The following is a 15,891-nucleotide window of genomic DNA, read 5'->3' as shown; positions in this document are numbered from 1 at the left end:
TACTAGGCTACTACACACTGTCTTCACCACCACCACCACCCCCGCCATCACTACCACACACTACCACATACTACCGCCTCACACCACGCCCCGCCTGCCCCCGGCGCTTTGCATTCTTCCGCCCTGGTCCTCGGCCTGCCAGACCACCCCCCCAAAGGCCACGCTCGCTACCGCACACGCTCGCAGCCCCCGCCTGAAGCCCGCCGCGGCTCTCGACCACCGCCATGGCCGACCAAGACGCCCAACAACATGCCCAACAAAACCACCACGAGAGCGCCATGCCCGATGCTGCCCCGCCGCCTGCCCCCGCCCCCGATGCCATGTCAGATGCTGATAAAGTGAGCTCGTCCGAGAGTCGCCCGCCAAAGAGACCCGCTGACGACCACATCTCTCAGATCCGTGCAAAGCGCCTTGCAAAGCTCGGCGGCCCTCCACAGCAACCCCAACCAGCCCCCGCTGCTGCCTCGTCGGCCGCCCCGCCCCCCAAGCCCGCGCAATCTCAGCCGCCGCCGCCGCCGCCGACGCCCCAGACCCAGCCAAACCCCTTCGCACAGCTCGGCGTCAAGACCACTGACGCGCCCAAGAAGCAAATCACCATCAAGCCCGCACAATCTTCCAGCAATGGCGCTGCCCAGAAGACGCAGGAAATGAGCATAGAGGCATGGCAGGACCGCACCCTCAGCAACATCTTCAGGATAACGGTCGACGAGACCCACTCGCGAGACGCCCATGGCAACTCCCTCTACCATGTCGCCGGCGCAAAGAGTGATCTCGAAGACGAGGGCCGCCCGCTCCGCTTCACCACAGACATGCTGGATTCGGTCATATTAGAGGCGGCCTCCAGCCACGCCCACGGCACCGCAGTCGACTATCTCCTAAGCTGCTGGAAGCGTGTGACGAGAGTGTTGAAGACCTTGGCCAACAAGACGGGCCCGAGATTTGACGTGGTCAAGGAAGCGCGCCGGCTGTGCTTCAGCTACTGCATATTCGCCTTTACCATGCCAGACATGTTCGGCGAAGATGCGCCCGCAGACAATGTCCTCGCAGACCGCTTGCTTCTTGGGCCCGACGACGAACGCGGCATCTGCTACGAGTTCCTCACCGAGGCGAGCCAGCGCATAGCCGAAGACGATTCTATCGCGGAAGCCCTCGTGGGCGCCATGGAAGATGTGAGCCGTCGCCTTGCCACAATCTCCATGAACGGAGACTACAGACAGCACATGCTCATCTTGCGGATATGCGTTCGTTTCCCCCCTCTGGTCACGGCCCTTGCCCAGTCCGACTCCTTCTTGCCCGCCGACATTGAGCCTCAGCACATTGAAACCCACAGCTTCCTGGGTCCCTTCTTCCGTCTCTCGCCGATGCAGGCCGAGGTGGCCATGAACTACTTTTCCGGATCGGCGGCTATTGACAAGGGCCTCATTGCGAATGCTCAGCGGGCGGTCCGCATGACCCTGCAGACGCATCAAGACGAGTTGTTTGACATTACCAATACCTTTATCAAGAACAAGGAGTCTCGCGAAAAGATGCTCAACTGGCTGGCCCTCACCGTCAACAAGAACCACAAGAGGCGTGCTTTGCAAGTCGACAGAAAGACCGTCTCCTCTGACGGCTTCATGGTCAATGTCACCGTCATTCTCGATCGCCTCTGTGAGCCTTTTATGGACGCAACCTTTTCCAAGATTGACCGCATTGACATTGACTACCTGCGGCGGTCGCCTCGTATTGACATACAGGATGAGACTAAGATCAACGCCGACCAAAAAACTTCGGACGAATTCTACAGTACCCAGGTGCCTGGCGTCAACAACTTCATTAGCGAGGTTTTCTTCCTAACCGTCGCTGCCCACCACTATGGTCTCGAGGCCGCAAACTCCACGTTGAGCTCGCTGCAAAAGGACGTTAAGTGGCTGGAGAAGGAGCTGGCCAAGCTGGAGCCCGAACGACCAAAGTACATGGCAAGCCCCGCCCAGCTTGCTGTCTTTGACAACCACATCAAGAAGGTCAAGGACCAAATCGAGCGAGGCAAGTGCAGCATTCTGGCCATTCAGGGTGTTCTGCTCGACGAGACGACACAGGCTCGGTCTATGCAACTGATGCGATATGTCATCGTTTGGCTGCTACGTCTTGCCAACCCTGGGACTTCGTTTCCCAAGACGGAGCTGCAGCTGCCCCTTCCCAAGGAGCAGCCAGTGCAGTTCAAGTGCCTCCCAGAGTACTTTGTCGAGGACATTGTCGGCAACTTCAAGTTCATTACCCGTTACATGCCTCACATCATCACCACCACTCAATGCGAGGAGCTGGTCAAGATCTGCATTGCCTTTTTGCGAAGCTCCGAATACATCAAGAACCCATACCTCAAGTCCGGACTCATCACGATTCTCTTCCATGGCGTGTGGCCGATTCCTGGGAGATCCAAGGGTGTGCTTGGAGACACGTTGTTTGCGCACGACTTTGCCATGAAACACCTGCTACACGCGCTCATGAAGTTTTACATCGAGTGCGAGAGCACAGGAACACATACGCAGTTCTTTGACAAGTTCAACATTCGCTACGAGATTTTCCAAGTCATCAAGTGCATCTGGCCCAATCCCATCTATCGCGAGCATCTCGCCACAGAGGCCCGCGTCAACCTCGACTTCTTCGTCCAGTTTGTCAACTTGCTTCTCAACGATGTAACGTTTGTCTTGGACGAGTCATTTGGAGCCTTCAAGGAGATTCACGACCTTTCACGAGAGCTCAAGAATGCGCCAGCCGACATGGATCAGACTGCGCGCCAAGAGCAAGAAGAGAAGCTGTCGTCTGCACAGGGCAGAGCAAAGAGCTACATGCAGCTGACAAATGAGACTGTTGCCATGTTGAAGCTCTTCACCGAGACACTCGCAGACTCGTTTACCAAGAAGGAAATCGTCGTGCGACTGGCACACATGCTCGACTACAACCTCGAGGCGCTCGTGGGTCCCAAGAAGTCGCAGCTCAAGGTTGAAAATCCCGAGGAATATGGCTGGAATCCTCGCAATATGCTTGCAGAGCTTACCGATGTCTACCTCAACCTAGAGGGCAAGCAGTCGTTTATTGATGCCGTTGCAACAGACGGGCGGTCCTATCGCCCAGAGTACTGGGATGAGGCCTACAAGATCCTGCAGCGCTTCAAGCTCAAGACACCCGAGCAAATGGAGCAGTGGCAGAAGATGGCTGTACATATCCAAGAGGCCAAAGACCAAGCCGACATGATGGAAGCCGATCTTGGCGACATTCCCGAGGAATTCGAGGACCCGCTCATGGCATCGCTCATGGAAGATCCAGTCATTCTACCCATCAGCAAGCAGGTTGTTGATCGAAGCACAATCCAGTCGCATCTTCTCAGCGACCCACACGATCCGTTTAACCGGACGCCACTCAAGATTGAGGACGTGATTCCCAACGATGAGCTGCGACAGAAGATTCAGGACTGGAAGCAGGACCGCCTCGCCCAGAAAATGGCTGAGCGCGCCGCCGCCGCCGCCGCTGGAGAAGCCATGGATACTTCATCTTGATAGGGGTGGAGTTTTCTTTTTTTTCTTGTACGAAGAAATGTGAATGATTGACGGTAGTCATGTTACGGCTTTTTGGTCATTTTTGGAAGGCGTTTACCAAGGCTTGCCTGCATGTGCTTATATAGACCTTGTGGCTAAGGAGGGTGGTGGGGGTTTGAGGGGGCTTCCTTCTTTATACTTGCCGTCTGCCAGGTAGCAGCAGCAGCATCTATTTCATCATGCATACATGCATGCATGCCAGCATGAGCTGGAAGAGGCATTTACATAGCGTTACGTTTTTTTTCTTCTTTTTTTCTTACACCGGGAAACGGGGGAGAAAAGAAATGCATAAATAGATGACGGCGGGGCTCAACCACAACTCTTCATTTGCATGACTGACTGAAATGACTGACTGGTCTTTGCTCAATGAATGCATCAAAGGGGACAAGATGTTTTTGCTGAAACTTTGCATGGTATTACTATTTTATTACTATTTTATTCTTCTTCTTCTTCTTTTTCCAGTATGTGCCCAACTACTACTTACTCACAACGCTCCATCCATGTATTTATCTATCGATTCAAACTCAACAACTCCTCAACATACCTCCTCGCATCAATCCCAATACCCTCTGCCAACCCTTTAGGACCCCACCCGGCCACAGCGCCTCCCATCCGCTGACTCTGCGCACTCTCAGTAACACCATTACCACCACTGCCACTGCCACCACCGCTACCGCCACTGCCACCGCCACTGCCACCGTTGCCACCTCCAAGCCCCAAACCATTCCACATGCCGCTTACAAAGCCCCTGCCATTACTACTTGTACTAGCGCCACGCACGCTCCCGTGCGCAGCATGTCCGGATGCGGCGTCGCGAGCGCGGCGGACGAGAAATGCTTCTCGGAGGTCCTTTGTGTTGAATGGGGCGGAGGACGAGGCTCCGGTTGTAGCCGAGGAGCCTTCTTTTAGAGTTGAGGTGTGGGATTCTGCGTCGTCTTCATCTTCATTTTGATATTGATGTTGATGTTGTTGTTGATTTTGCTGTTGTTCGCGTTCTAGGTCTTGTTGTTCGCGTCTCCGTTGCCGCTGCTGCTGCTGTAATAATGCAGTGTCATCGACGTCGACATGCGAAGGCGGCAGCCGCATCCAGACGACCCACCACGCACGCGACGTCTTGCATGTGCGCTCAATCTCGGTGAGGTTGCGCCGTGTCGAGGCAATGGTAGCCAGGATCTGCGAGTGCACGTTGAGGGCTTCGATGCGCGTCCAGCCGGGGGCCGTGGCGCCGGAGCTGGGGCTGGGACTGAGGCCTTCGGCGAGGAGCGTGCCCGGGTCGGGGATGTTGGGCACGCTCGAGTGCACCGTGTAGGTGCGGGGGTCGAAGACGAGGTCGTAGATGGGCTGTGTGTTTGGGCCGGCGTGGGGGCCCGAACCGCCTGGGGATGCTTCGGTCGTGTAGTGTGATGAGACTGCTTGGAGACGCGCGGCGACGTTTGTGGGGGATGTGGATTTGTCGAGGGAGCGGTGCAGCGGGGAGAAGAAGTTGTGGATGTCGCGGTAGAAGGATGCCACGCCTAGCGAGTGTGTGCGGTGCCGGAAGAGAAATGTGTAGATGAAGGGGCGGTGCTGTCGGCGTGGTTAGAGTGCTGTTCCATGTGTGGGAAGAACACGCTTCAACTTACAATGTAGACCACAGGCCTCAACCGGGATAGTGTGCTTGTGGCTGTGGACGGTATGTTCATCATCTTTTCGTATGGTGGAGTCTCGTCGGAATCCGCGCCAGGCGAAGTCCTCGACGAGGCGTCTTCGTTCTCAACCTCGACGTGTATGGTTCGCAGTGGTATGCGGTTGTTCCAATCGCCCTCGTCGTTTTCGTCGTCGAAATTCAAGTCCTTCATGTCTCCCTTGAGCCCCACTAGAAAATAGCCGTCGTTTTCCAGTCGGATTTGTAACTTCATCCTCTCTTCTGCGTGGTCCACGTCTGGCGTTGGCTCAACGTAACGCATGGCTTCTGGCGACGGACTTCGTTGTCGTGCAGGAGCTGGCGCCGGTGCAGGCGCTGGTGTGGGCTCTGATGCTGGAGCAGCCTCCTGAGGGCTCTCGGTTGTCTTCTTTCCACCCCATGCTGTGCCATAACCAAGCGTCATGTATTTTGTCCACGTCTCAGTGTCACCCAGAGACGCCAACATTGACCTGGACTCGGTTGCTGGTGAGTCCTGTCCAGGTTTCTTATTGTCGACAGCAGCCGCAGCTTTATCAAGAGAGCTCTCGACTGCCTTGACTATGGGTGGAGGGATGCCCAGGGGCAGTGCCGAATTCTGGCTTGACGTTGTAAGGCGCGGCCTTTCACTTCTTGCAGGGCGAGGTGGCTCTGGTGCGGATTCCTCTACTTCAGATACTGACTTCACGATTCTCCTCTTCCGTCTTTTCCTATCCGACGTGGGATTGTCACGCACACCATACGCATACTCGCCGTAGCAGTAGATGCTTTCCACCCAGTGCGACAAATCTCGCAGTGACTTTCGGCTTACCGCCCCAAGACCCGAGAAGACGACACCGTCTGCAGCTTGAACGTGCCTCCCGGCCCCGACCCAGGGGTCGAGCTCAGAAAACTCGAGCGTCTTCGGGTCTGTGGACGTTTTGGCGTGTTGCAGTTGGGATGCCTCGCCGAAGCGCGACACCATGACATCGACGAGGCCCGGTGTCCTGCGGGCAAAGTCTTCCAGGACATCGCGCTCGCTGCTACCCCATTCCTCTTCGCCAACCCCCATGCCCAGCTCTCCGCCTGCCGCCAGCTTCATGCCGCCATAGATGTCTACCGCAGGGCTTCCGTGGAGAAGGACATCCCAGTTGGCGGCGAAGCGAGACCAGTACTTGTCAAGTATGCTGCAGAACTTTGTGCGGCCGTGCTTGGCAAACATGCCCTCGAGTGGCAGGCCATGGTGGAGCAGGAAGATGGACTGGGCGCGGACGAGCTGCTGGATGAGGAGCGCCGGCGGGCTGACCTCGCGCGACGAGTACTCGATGGCGGGCTCCAGGGTATCGGTGCCGGAGTCCTTTCGCCACGGGCCAGTGGTGGGCAGTTGGGTGAGGTCAATCGACTGCGGCCGTGTTAGTCGGCGGGCGCCGCAGCATGCACAGGGACAGACATACGGCCAGCATCCACCACCCGTCCTCGAGCTGGTGAAGGACAATGCGCGACTTGTCCGTCTCGACCGAATCGACCGCCTCGCCTTTGGAGAAACTCCTGTGGGTGGATTAGCGCCAAGGCGTCGACAGCGGTGCCTTTGTTCGAGCGCCCTACTTTGCAAAACCCACCATGCCCTGTGCTAGGCCGACCTGACGCAGCTTCTCGTTCTCCTGCTCGCGCAGCTCTTTCTCGCGCTCCGTGTCGCCATGCCTGAGGCGGGAGCGTGTCCGTGCGGCCTTGGAGTAGTAGAAGACAATCTGCTGGTCGAAGGTGTCGTCCGAGGGGCCCAGCGAGGGATTGTAGATGGCCAGAAAGGACAGCTGCGCCGGCACGACCTTGGGGATGGCGGTGGACGACATTCGTACTGCGCCCGTGTGCGCGGTCGCGAGGCGCGTGGGCCGGTTGGGGAGAGAGGACGTGTTGCGTCACACGTGCGTAGATAATGTAGAGACGACGTGCAGTCTGCCCATCTGCATCAGCGCCTTGCCAGCCACCACGCGCCCAGCAGCGGCCGCCCGACACTACTTATTTGTAGCCGGCCCATGGCGATATGGCGCCGAAACAGCCAAGCATGTGGCCGCTCGCCGTCGTGGTGGAAAGATGCCCCACGACAATCGCGATCGCAACGTCGCCATCAGCATCTCGCAGGGCGCGGCACTTCCCGCTGGCCATCCTCACCTCCAAACCATGCTGCGGCGGCTGCCAGGCCTTGCTCGCCCTCTGCTGTCTCCATGGCGGCGCCATTACACGGCCGCGACCACGCCCGCTGCGGATGCTCGCCCGCTGCGCATCCTGTTCTGCGGCTCCGACGCCTTCAGCATCGCGTCACTGCGCGCCCTGGTGCATGTCCAGCATGGCGTGCCCCGGCTTATTGACAGCATCCATGTGCTCCACCGCCCGGCCAAGCCCACCGGGCGAGGGCTGAAGACGTTGCGGCCAGGTACATGCGCCTGCTCGCGTTCCCCAGACGCCCCCGTTGACCCAAGACAGTTCCCATCGAGCAGGTGGCGGCCCACGAGCTCAGCCTCGCGACCTCTGCTGTCGACACCTTCACCGGCTGGTCGCCCCCGGCCCCGGTAGACCTCGTCATTGCCGTGTCGTTTGGCCTCCTGGTTCCGCCTCGCATTCTCGGCCATGCGCACTATGGCGGCCTCAATGTCCACCCCTCTCTCCTCCCGGACTTGCGTGGGCCCGCCCCAATTGAGCATGCCGTGGTCAAAAGGCGAAAGCACACGGGTGTCTCCGTCCAGACGCTGCACCCACGGCATTTTGACCAGGGCATTGTCCTCGCTCAAACCCCGCCACCAGGTATCCCCATCGCCCCAGGCACCACGTCACGGCAGCTAGAGGAGCAGCTGGCGCACGTGGGCGCACAAATGCTCGTCGACGTCGTCAAGTCACGCACATTCGTGCCTCCGCTCCAGGATGCTGGATGGTACGCCCACTCCAACTACCCCACGGATCACGCGCCCAAAATCACCAAGCGTGACCGCTTCGTCGATTTGGAGACGGATACGCTGCAAGACATTCTTGCCAAGCAACGGGCATTTGGCGATCCATGGTGTATATTGCCGAGTGGTGACCGCCTCATACTTCACACCGTCATTGATGCTGATATCGCCGATTCGTCTGGTCACAGGGCTGGTTTTTTTGTAGGGCCCAACGGCAAGGAGCCCTGGTTCCGGCCAGCCTGCGGAAGAATAGGCATCCTGGCGAAAAGCACGTACGAGGGAAACAAGCAAGGTCACGGAAATGCAAAATTGGTTCGCATACTAGCCCAGGGACAAGCGCCGGGATAGCCCTGCGCTTGCAAACTGTCAATAAACGGCTAGCCGTTACATCAGCTACGTTCAATTGCCCCTCACATGATCCTGCCAGTCGTCTTTGGTGTCCTGAAAGTCCTCAATCTCCTTCTTCACCCTGACACTCTTCGATGCTGCTAGGACCCGATCCAAAGCAGCCGGCAACCCCACTAAATCTGAAATCTCATAAAACAGTTGCCGCACTCTCTGGCTACTATCCTCCACAGTCTCGTTCAGTGTCCTCAAAATCTCTAAAAGCCCAGCATCAGAATTTGCGCTAAGCACTTCGTGTTTCACCAGAAGAGAGAAGCCCAGGGACCATTGTCGAATTTCGCTCTTCAGCTCCTCCGTTTGCTGCTTGCCCTCGGGCTGGCCTCCGAAAAGGTACGGTATGCATTCGTGGAGCTCCTTGATGTTTGGCGTGGCAGCTGTCAAGAAAGACGGCTTCGACACCTTTTTCGGCGGTGCGTGACGCTTCATGAAAGCCTCATACTCCTTTGCACCAAAAGCACGGCGCCTGGCGTTGAGTTCAGAAAGCGATTTGTCTGAGGTTCCATTTTCGAGGTTCACTTTCTCCGGGAGTTCTCTATTGGATGTGGACGGTATTGGTATGCTCGCATTCATACGGACTGATGGCACTGGGCCGTCCGCCGCAGTACCAAGTTTACCAATCGACAGTGGTGTGCTTACGGAATACGCAGCGATGAACGTATTTGACGGCATCCCTCGGCGCAACACGTTGGGTGTCGCTTGTGCAGCAGGACCTGGTGGTGGGAAATTCTTACGTATTTCTTCCAGCACGGTTTGTAGTGCATCGTCTGCTTGTGGCCTTTTCAACACTTCGTCCAACATCGCGTGCGTCTTCTCGTGGCTTTTCTTGCTATCGTCGTCTGCAACCACTGAAGTCGCCCTGGAAATAAATCAGTCTCGGATTGACTTGATGGTAGGGGTACACACAGGATTGCAGAAGTCAGTATGAGATTGATCGCATCCGTGTGCGATTTGAGCTTCTCACGATACTGCTGCAACGAATGCTTCTCATAGTCCCATCGTATCCTCCGCCAGTTGATGTGCATGCTTTTCTTCATGTTTTCTAGCGCGTGCATCTTTGTCTTGCCTTTGCTCGGTTTTGCTAGTTCTGTAGCCAGTTTCTCAGATGAAAGGTACTTCTCTGTCACTGACTCTAGCTCTTGCAGAGTCGTCGCACATGAGCTTATCATCAAATCCAGGTTATCTTTGAATCCGGGCCCTCCGTATTGGAGCCCTGGCTGATCCAGTACATTCTTGGAAACATCTTTGAGATGCGCCAAGGAGCAGTTTAAACTGAAGAGTACATCTCTTAGTTCTTCCAGGTCGCGCGATGCTGCTTCCCTTCCAGAGGTGATGCTTGAGTAAAGCCTGTACGCTATCTGGCCGAGGAGAACTTGCCCAGGTTAGCGCTCTGTCCTCGTACAATGCAATCTGCCCACCTACTTATATCGCCAACCGAAAAACCAAACGACATTTTTTTTCTACTGAGAGGCGAGAGCTTGAGGAGGGAAGAACAGCTGACAAGGCTGAAAAGTAAGAATCTAGGCGCACATATGCGGCTGGTACGACCCCGCTTCAAAAGGGAGGCCGGCAATCAAGAGAGCTGAAACTAATCTTCAGCCTAGCAGGCTTCGCCCCCTCCACCCGAAGCTTATAAACCCTTCAGTATTCCTCTTGCTATTGCGTACCTTGACATTCTCATGGCCTCCGCCATGGCACCAAGTAAACCCACAAATTTGTGCACTGTAGTTATCCAAGGCCTGCAAAAGGCCAAAGATGTCGAACAAGACGGCTGGCAGGCGACGGTTGATGAGGACTCTGGACTCTTCAAAGTCTCCACAACCTTTGGTGAATACGAGCCTTTGGACGCACTATGGAAAAGAATCCAAGGTAATCTAGTTTACTACACCGCCATCATGTGTCGTCTTAACCGTGAGTAGACTACGGTTTTCAGACGCCTTCGAGTCTGAAAAACGGCGATGTCAGATTCGACCCGTACAGGTCTACACAACTGGTGAGAGAACACGACGAAGTCCGCGTAGTGGCAGAAGACGAGGCGTCCACTCCTACCACCATCAGAATCAATGAAACACTCAAGTCACACGCAAATACACATCATCCCAATGCTCTCGAGTTCAACATCGATGCATCGGAATCTTCTCAGCACTGGCTGGAGAACAAGCATGGATTTCGCATATCTTTTGAACGCACAATCAGGATGCCCGACGATAACAAGCTCCACCAGCTGCCTGGTTCACTAGGCCAGTTCGAGCTCTACAGCGTCAACGCATACTCGGAACGTCTGCCGAGTCGCATGAAAGATGCAGGAGGCGTTTTCTTTCCCATGTGGCAGAGAGAGGCCATGTGGGTCAACTTTGAACAAGGCCGATACAAGTATGCCGTGCGTGTCTTCATGGGCCATGTGAATGCCGTTAGTGGACGGCAAATGAAAGAAGGTCCGGAGACACAAGATGGAGTCGACGCTCAAGACTACATTGTTGTTCCTGGCCAGGACTGGCTGGATGGCATTTGTGTAGCACCTGGTGTTGTGCGTCAGTTCGTCGCTATGCCATGTAAGTACCAAACATTCTCTAATGATCATTTGTATCATCACACTACTTCATGGCTGATACTAACGCTGGCCATAGTGGGCTCCGGATACACAGTCGAAGGTCAAAAGACGTCTGAAGAAAAGCACGGGGGGCTGCAGATTGAAATTACCCCAGAGATGCTTCCAGACCTGCGCTTCTGGTCTGACGCGAAGCAGAAGTACATCACTCTAGGCCCTTACCGAAGCTTAATCGACGACCTGGATGAATCGGATACCCCTGAGGAACTCGGCTACAAAGTCGGGGATGTCCTGAGATCGTATCCAACCGACGAGGCTTACCACGAGCCGTTTCGCGTGCGAGATTTTGTCATGTCCAAGACAGGAGAAACAGATGAGAAAAGCACGTCTGAAGACGTCGTAGTACTGGATGCGATCTATCGCAGACTGCCGACTTCCAGCAAGCCTGTTGGCATGGCCCCGATTCGGGATAGTTCGGGGGCGACGTTTTCAGACTACCTTAAATCCGCAAACCTTTTCTCCGACGGAGATGGATATGGAGACAGCGGAGCGGTGAGATTTGGGGTTGCACCTCCGGCTCTAGAACATTATAGATGCTCTTCACCGGAAAGGTCATCAATGGACCAGATCATGGCTGGCCAAGCACAGGCGCCGGATGAGTCGTACGAAACTGAAGAACAAACCAGGGAGGCCGAAGAAAGCACCAACACTGACGAAAAGGCAGAATTCGAAACAAAAGATATCAAGGCCATGGGCTTGGCTGCCGGCGGCAAACTGAGTACATCTACCCTTCCCCTGACTTCACTTGACTAACAAATAGTACAGTCCAAGACATATACAAAGACCCGTATCCAGCCTCGACCTGGAACCACGCCGCAGCCCGCATCCTCAACGTGCACATGCTGGACCCAGACAGCTTCGAAAAAGTAACGCATATTGTGCCACGGCCGCCGCCCATCGACGTCAGTGAATACGTCGAGGCGGGCGGCGAGTTCTACGTCGTCGACGAAAAAATCGACGAGCGCCTCGACGGCGGCGACTTTGATAACGTCAAGAGCGTCAGCCACATGGACCAGCAAGTCGGTATCACCACGGACCCTGAATTCGATCCTGCAAAGCCCAAAATGTGCTCGACGTGTGAGGTGCGCTTGTGCGATTGCATGTAAGTACTCTCTTATCTCCCTACCTATCCCATTCTCCCCCCCCCCTTTTTTTTTCTCTCCATCCAATCGTGCATGGATGTTGATACAGAAACTCCAGTGTCCGCCCCTGCAACCATCAATTCTGCAACATGTGCATCAAGCAGCTCGCGCAAAAAAAGGGCGAAGGGGCAGAAGCGAGCGCGCAGCAGCAAGGCCACTGGACATGTCCGCGATGCGACAGCGCAGTCGCGCACGTCGCAGGCTTCTCGGCGCCTATGAATCTGCCGGGTGAAGAGCCGCTGCGCACCCGGGTTGCCGTGCATGTGCTCAAGATTGAAGATGGACGCCTGAGGTTTTCGAGCATACAGAAGTCGAGAATCTAGCTGTTTTGCGGGGGGGGGGGAATACTTGGTTTGGTAGGACAACAGAGTAATTGATAACGTCCTTTTTTTTGTAGTTGTCTTGACATGTTATATATTCATGTCTCATTTAGTAATTGCGCTTCTGCTATTCTCTAAGAGAGTCAATTTTCCCAAGCTTAGCGATGAGAAAACTAGTTGACAGGACATGAGAGTAAAAGTGTTGCAGTGTACATGATCTCTAGCCAAGCGATTCTAGAATGAGTTCTTTTTATCTGTTTGACAGTAAAAAGCGTCTTTTCTGTAGTTACTCTGAGATGGTAATATTTAAAGTGCGATGCAGCAATCGTGCATATGCTACTCAACAACCAACGTAAATTTCCCCAAGCCTTCGCACCGCGTAAAAAGCAGTTCCAGAGTACTTGGTGCAGTGACTCCAAGTTCTAGTGTCGCATCAAGAAACAAAAAGTCTACCAACCCTGACGTGTGATGCTAGGATTCTTCACTGTACTTCATTTACATGAATTATGCCAAAAAAAAAGATCGAAAAAAAACCCAACTCCCCCGGAAAGGCTCGAACTTTCAACCTCCTGATGAGCTACTTGATGGGTAATTCGGTAACAGTCAGATACTCATGCCTTTTTACGACTAGACAATGTACCATTAGCCATGTACATCAAACCGGAGACGCAAACATCCGGACTGATAAGCACATGAGCAAGAAAGCGAGAGAGAGAGAGAGAGAGGAAAAAACACCGCAATTACAACCCAAGTCATGATCCTGGAGTAAAGCCGTAATCTGCAATAAGCAGTCACTCTCTTGAATCATTAACCTCCGAAACGATGAACCCCGCTTTTATTCCCTGCACCATTCTGATTCGTATCTCAAGACCTGTCTCCACCACCGGCGCATTTTGATGGGGGCAGGGGGGGGGGAGAGGGGAATCCTCTGGCAATCACCCCGTCCATCTCTCACCCACAATATGGCACCATGTACATATTTAAACTAAACTCGGCTTTTTTGCAACAAATCCTCCGTGGCGCAATTGGCTAGCGCGGCGACTGTCTAGCTAGTTTGTTCACGCCGTCACCTCAACGACCTCATGGGTACAAATGCATCTTCCTGGTTACTTTGGTCATAGCCATAAGCTGTGGATACAAGTCCCACTTCTTCCTCTGCGTGTCCGCCTTCGCTCGGCGCAACTTTGTTCGGGTCTTCCTTGTGCATTGCAACGTAAATGGCAGAGCCGAGGATAAGGGATGAACCGACAATAGACAGCGCACCAGGAGTCATGCCCCAAACTAGCTTGTCAAATGCAAGCGCGAACAACATCTGCATGTACAGCATGTTGGTGGCACGAGACGACTTTTCATATTGTAGCCCCGCAGCTAGAAGGAATTGCTGATTGAAGTTAGTCAAATGACACGGGCCAAGACTATTACTACTCACGGTTGTAAAGCCACACATGCCCAGGAATACCAGATAGCACCAGTCTTTGAAACTGTTGGGAAGTAGGAAACCGACTCCTGGCATGGTAGCCATGGCGACGGTGCTGACAATGGTACACCAGACGGCAAAATAATTCACCGAGATGAGTGGATGTGCCCGTTTCCCAATCCAGCGAATAGTTGTATAGGCGCCAGTAGCTCCAAGTACGCCAATCATGGCTATCCCTACTGCCATTGCTCGTTGTGTGGGTGTTACAGAATCGTAATCGGCAGCAAGACGGTCGGAAGCGGGAGTGGTCATATTCGATAGAACCAGGTCTGAGTCGGCACTCGCAGGAGGCACGGTCTCTGTATGAGAAGAGCAGCAAAAAGGGAGACGGGCCGGGCGATGAGGACAACGCCAAAGAGCGAGACGTAGGCTGCAATCTGCTCCATACGTGTGAATGGTTCATTGATGAGGTAGGAGCACGCCCAGCATGCAAGACTAGGAGCGAGGAACGTAATGACGGTTGCATCCGAGAGAGGGAGGTACAGCAGAGAATCCGTGACAAGTCAGCATGGCGAAGTGTGGATAGGCCCGGGGGAGGTACCGTACAAGTGCACAGTAACCAACCAAGGCTATCAGAACAGCCGTAGACGTTGAGCAAGCCACTGAACACATGTACGGCCCACGAGCAGAGCGCATCACTTACAGTACATTCCGAAAACACCAAAGAAGCCAGTCAAGCCTCGGGCTATCAGCAGTGAACGCACTTCCTTCATGCCAAAGGGAAAATGCTCCGTCTTTTTGTACCACATGTACGTGGACGCACAAATGACAGTCAAGATCATCCTGGCGAACAAGATGTGGAATGGATGGTAGCCTTTGCCTATGGGACGATGAGTCAATATAGCGACATTGCTTCTAGAAAGCGCCTTTTACCATGATTGCCTTGTACTTCCAGCATCCGCGTCGTGACATTCATCAGCGTGCCAAAGAACTGCGCCATCAAAACGAGAGCTAGGCCCTTGTTGGCTGTCCATGAGGCTTGTATCTTGCTTTTCAGGGTGCGCGGGGGAGCAGGCGAGCGAGAAGCATGTCTCCCATGATACAGAGGAACATAGTCTGGGGTTCGGCCAAGTCGTGCAGCATCGTCTATGGATACGAGAGAGAGGTTTGGGGACGGCACACGGATGGCCCCGCGAACGACGGTTAGTGTGTCTTGGGCTTTATCGCCGGGCTTAAGAGAGGAAGCAGCTACGCGCTCGCGGCCGTGAAGTTGGGGGGCGGATTTATCATCGTCTTGGAGCAGGGTTGGGGGCGAGGGCTGGCTCATGGTGGGTCACGCAGCAATTGCGATAGAGGAGCGGGAGTGGAGGCTGGCAACGAGGACGTGGAGACATGGTGGGAGTGGGAGTGGGAGTGGGAGGCATCACAAGCTGGTGGCTTGTTGGGTGCTTGGGGTCGCCACGCGACAATGAGGAAGGCGGCAAGTGGACGAGTCACAGCGGCGACAGCGCTGCAGCCCCCACAGCGCCCCCTCATTCTCCAGACGTTTGTTCCCTCATAGACGGGCGCAGTGCGGGTTGAGGCGCCATAGCGGGCTTTGTTGAGGAGGCATCGAGCAGGTTAGCTGGTCTAGTGAACCGCTGGCGCCCAAAGGCCGTGTCCGTGACGGTGTACAGTAGTTTGGGATGATGTCTCGAGGATGACGTCTGGCGGGTCACGTGAGGTCACGTGGCGCATGTACGTCAGTAGCACACCTCACTATGTGTATGGATGGCTGTGCGGCGCCTCCACATGGACAGGGACGCCGACGAGATCCTATCACGCCTTGGCCAGCGTACGGAAACGG

At 54.9% G+C, this 15,891-nt stretch overlaps 6 protein-coding genes across 6 annotated transcripts; 3 read left to right on the top strand and 3 right to left on the bottom strand.

Annotated features, from left to right (window-relative positions):
* Positions 1-224: 224 nt before the first annotated feature.
* On the top strand, positions 225-3,794 carry SETTUDRAFT_134266 (uncharacterized protein; the record flags this gene model as incomplete). Its single annotated transcript, XM_008022885.1, has 2 exons — positions 225-338; positions 396-3,794. The coding sequence occupies 2 exons, from the start codon at positions 225-227 to the stop codon at positions 3,534-3,536; spliced, it is 3,255 nt and encodes a 1,084-aa protein (XP_008021076.1). The 3' UTR covers positions 3,537-3,794.
* Positions 3,795-3,991: 197 nt separating this feature from the next.
* On the bottom strand, positions 3,992-7,096 carry SETTUDRAFT_40991 (uncharacterized protein). The gene is made up of 4 exons (XM_008022113.1): positions 6,820-7,096; positions 6,669-6,762; positions 5,198-6,616; positions 3,992-5,141 (listed from the first exon to the last, which is right to left on the bottom strand). Exons 1-4 carry the CDS (start codon positions 7,062-7,064, stop codon positions 4,086-4,088), a joined length of 2,814 nt encoding a protein of 937 aa, XP_008020304.1. The 5' UTR covers positions 7,065-7,096; the 3' UTR covers positions 3,992-4,085.
* A 296-nt stretch (positions 7,097-7,392) lies between these two features.
* SETTUDRAFT_86942 (uncharacterized protein) lies at positions 7,393-8,504 on the top strand (the record flags this gene model as incomplete). The annotated part of the gene is made up of 2 exons (XM_008022302.1): positions 7,393-7,645; positions 7,696-8,504. 2 exons carry the CDS (start codon positions 7,393-7,395, stop codon positions 8,502-8,504), a joined length of 1,062 nt encoding a protein of 353 aa, XP_008020493.1.
* Positions 8,505-8,555: 51 nt separating this feature from the next.
* Positions 8,556-10,011, bottom strand: SETTUDRAFT_18817 (uncharacterized protein; the record flags this gene model as incomplete). The annotated part of the gene is made up of 3 exons (XM_008021944.1): positions 8,556-9,417; positions 9,465-9,930; positions 9,981-10,011. The coding sequence occupies 3 exons, from the start codon at positions 10,009-10,011 to the stop codon at positions 8,556-8,558; spliced, it is 1,359 nt and encodes a 452-aa protein (XP_008020135.1).
* A 258-nt stretch (positions 10,012-10,269) lies between these two features.
* On the top strand, positions 10,270-12,847 carry SETTUDRAFT_134260 (uncharacterized protein). Its single transcript, XM_008022884.1, has 5 exons — positions 10,270-10,427; positions 10,478-11,110; positions 11,186-11,884; positions 11,932-12,268; positions 12,367-12,847. Exons 2-5 carry the CDS (start codon positions 10,756-10,758, stop codon positions 12,629-12,631), a joined length of 1,656 nt encoding a protein of 551 aa, XP_008021075.1. The 5' UTR covers positions 10,270-10,427; positions 10,478-10,755; the 3' UTR covers positions 12,632-12,847.
* Positions 12,848-13,694: 847 nt separating this feature from the next.
* On the bottom strand, positions 13,695-15,372 carry SETTUDRAFT_153137 (uncharacterized protein; the record flags this gene model as incomplete). Its single annotated transcript, XM_008022883.1, has 5 exons — positions 13,695-14,009; positions 14,058-14,402; positions 14,435-14,540; positions 14,745-14,925; positions 14,979-15,372. The coding sequence occupies 5 exons, from the start codon at positions 15,370-15,372 to the stop codon at positions 13,695-13,697; spliced, it is 1,341 nt and encodes a 446-aa protein (XP_008021074.1).
* Positions 15,373-15,891: the final 519 nt, after the last annotated feature.

Source organism: Exserohilum turcica (genome assembly GCF_000359705.1).
Source record: "Exserohilum turcica Et28A unplaced genomic scaffold SETTUscaffold_1, whole genome shotgun sequence".
Classification (NCBI taxonomy): domain Eukaryota; kingdom Fungi; phylum Ascomycota; class Dothideomycetes; order Pleosporales; family Pleosporaceae; genus Exserohilum; species Exserohilum turcicum.
This window is presented reverse-complemented; position numbering and strand designations above follow the sequence as displayed.

What these genes read in the sequence shown, in the direction of transcription:
- SETTUDRAFT_40991 (XM_008022113.1), bottom strand. Translation starts at nt 7,064, where the DNA reads ATGTCGTCCACCGCCATCCCCAAGGTCGTGCCGGCGCAGCTGTCCTTT. An exon ending in GGCATGGTGGGTTTTGCAAA is followed by an intron (nt 6,763 to 6,819) that starts GTAGGGCGCTCG and finishes ATCCACCCACAG; the next exon opens with GAGTTTCTCCAAAGGCGAGG. An exon ending in ACGGGTGGTGGATGCTGGCC is followed by an intron (nt 6,617 to 6,668) that starts GTATGTCTGTCC and finishes ACACGGCCGCAG; the next exon opens with TCGATTGACCTCACCCAACT.
- SETTUDRAFT_134260 (XM_008022884.1), top strand. Translation starts at nt 10,756, where the DNA reads ATGCCCGACGATAACAAGCTCCACCAGCTGCCTGGTTCACTAGGCCAG. An exon ending in TCAGTTCGTCGCTATGCCAT is followed by an intron (nt 11,111 to 11,185) that starts GTAAGTACCAAA and finishes CGCTGGCCATAG; the next exon opens with TGGGCTCCGGATACACAGTC. An exon ending in GGCTGCCGGCGGCAAACTGA is followed by an intron (nt 11,885 to 11,931) that starts GTACATCTACCC and finishes CAAATAGTACAG; the next exon opens with TCCAAGACATATACAAAGAC.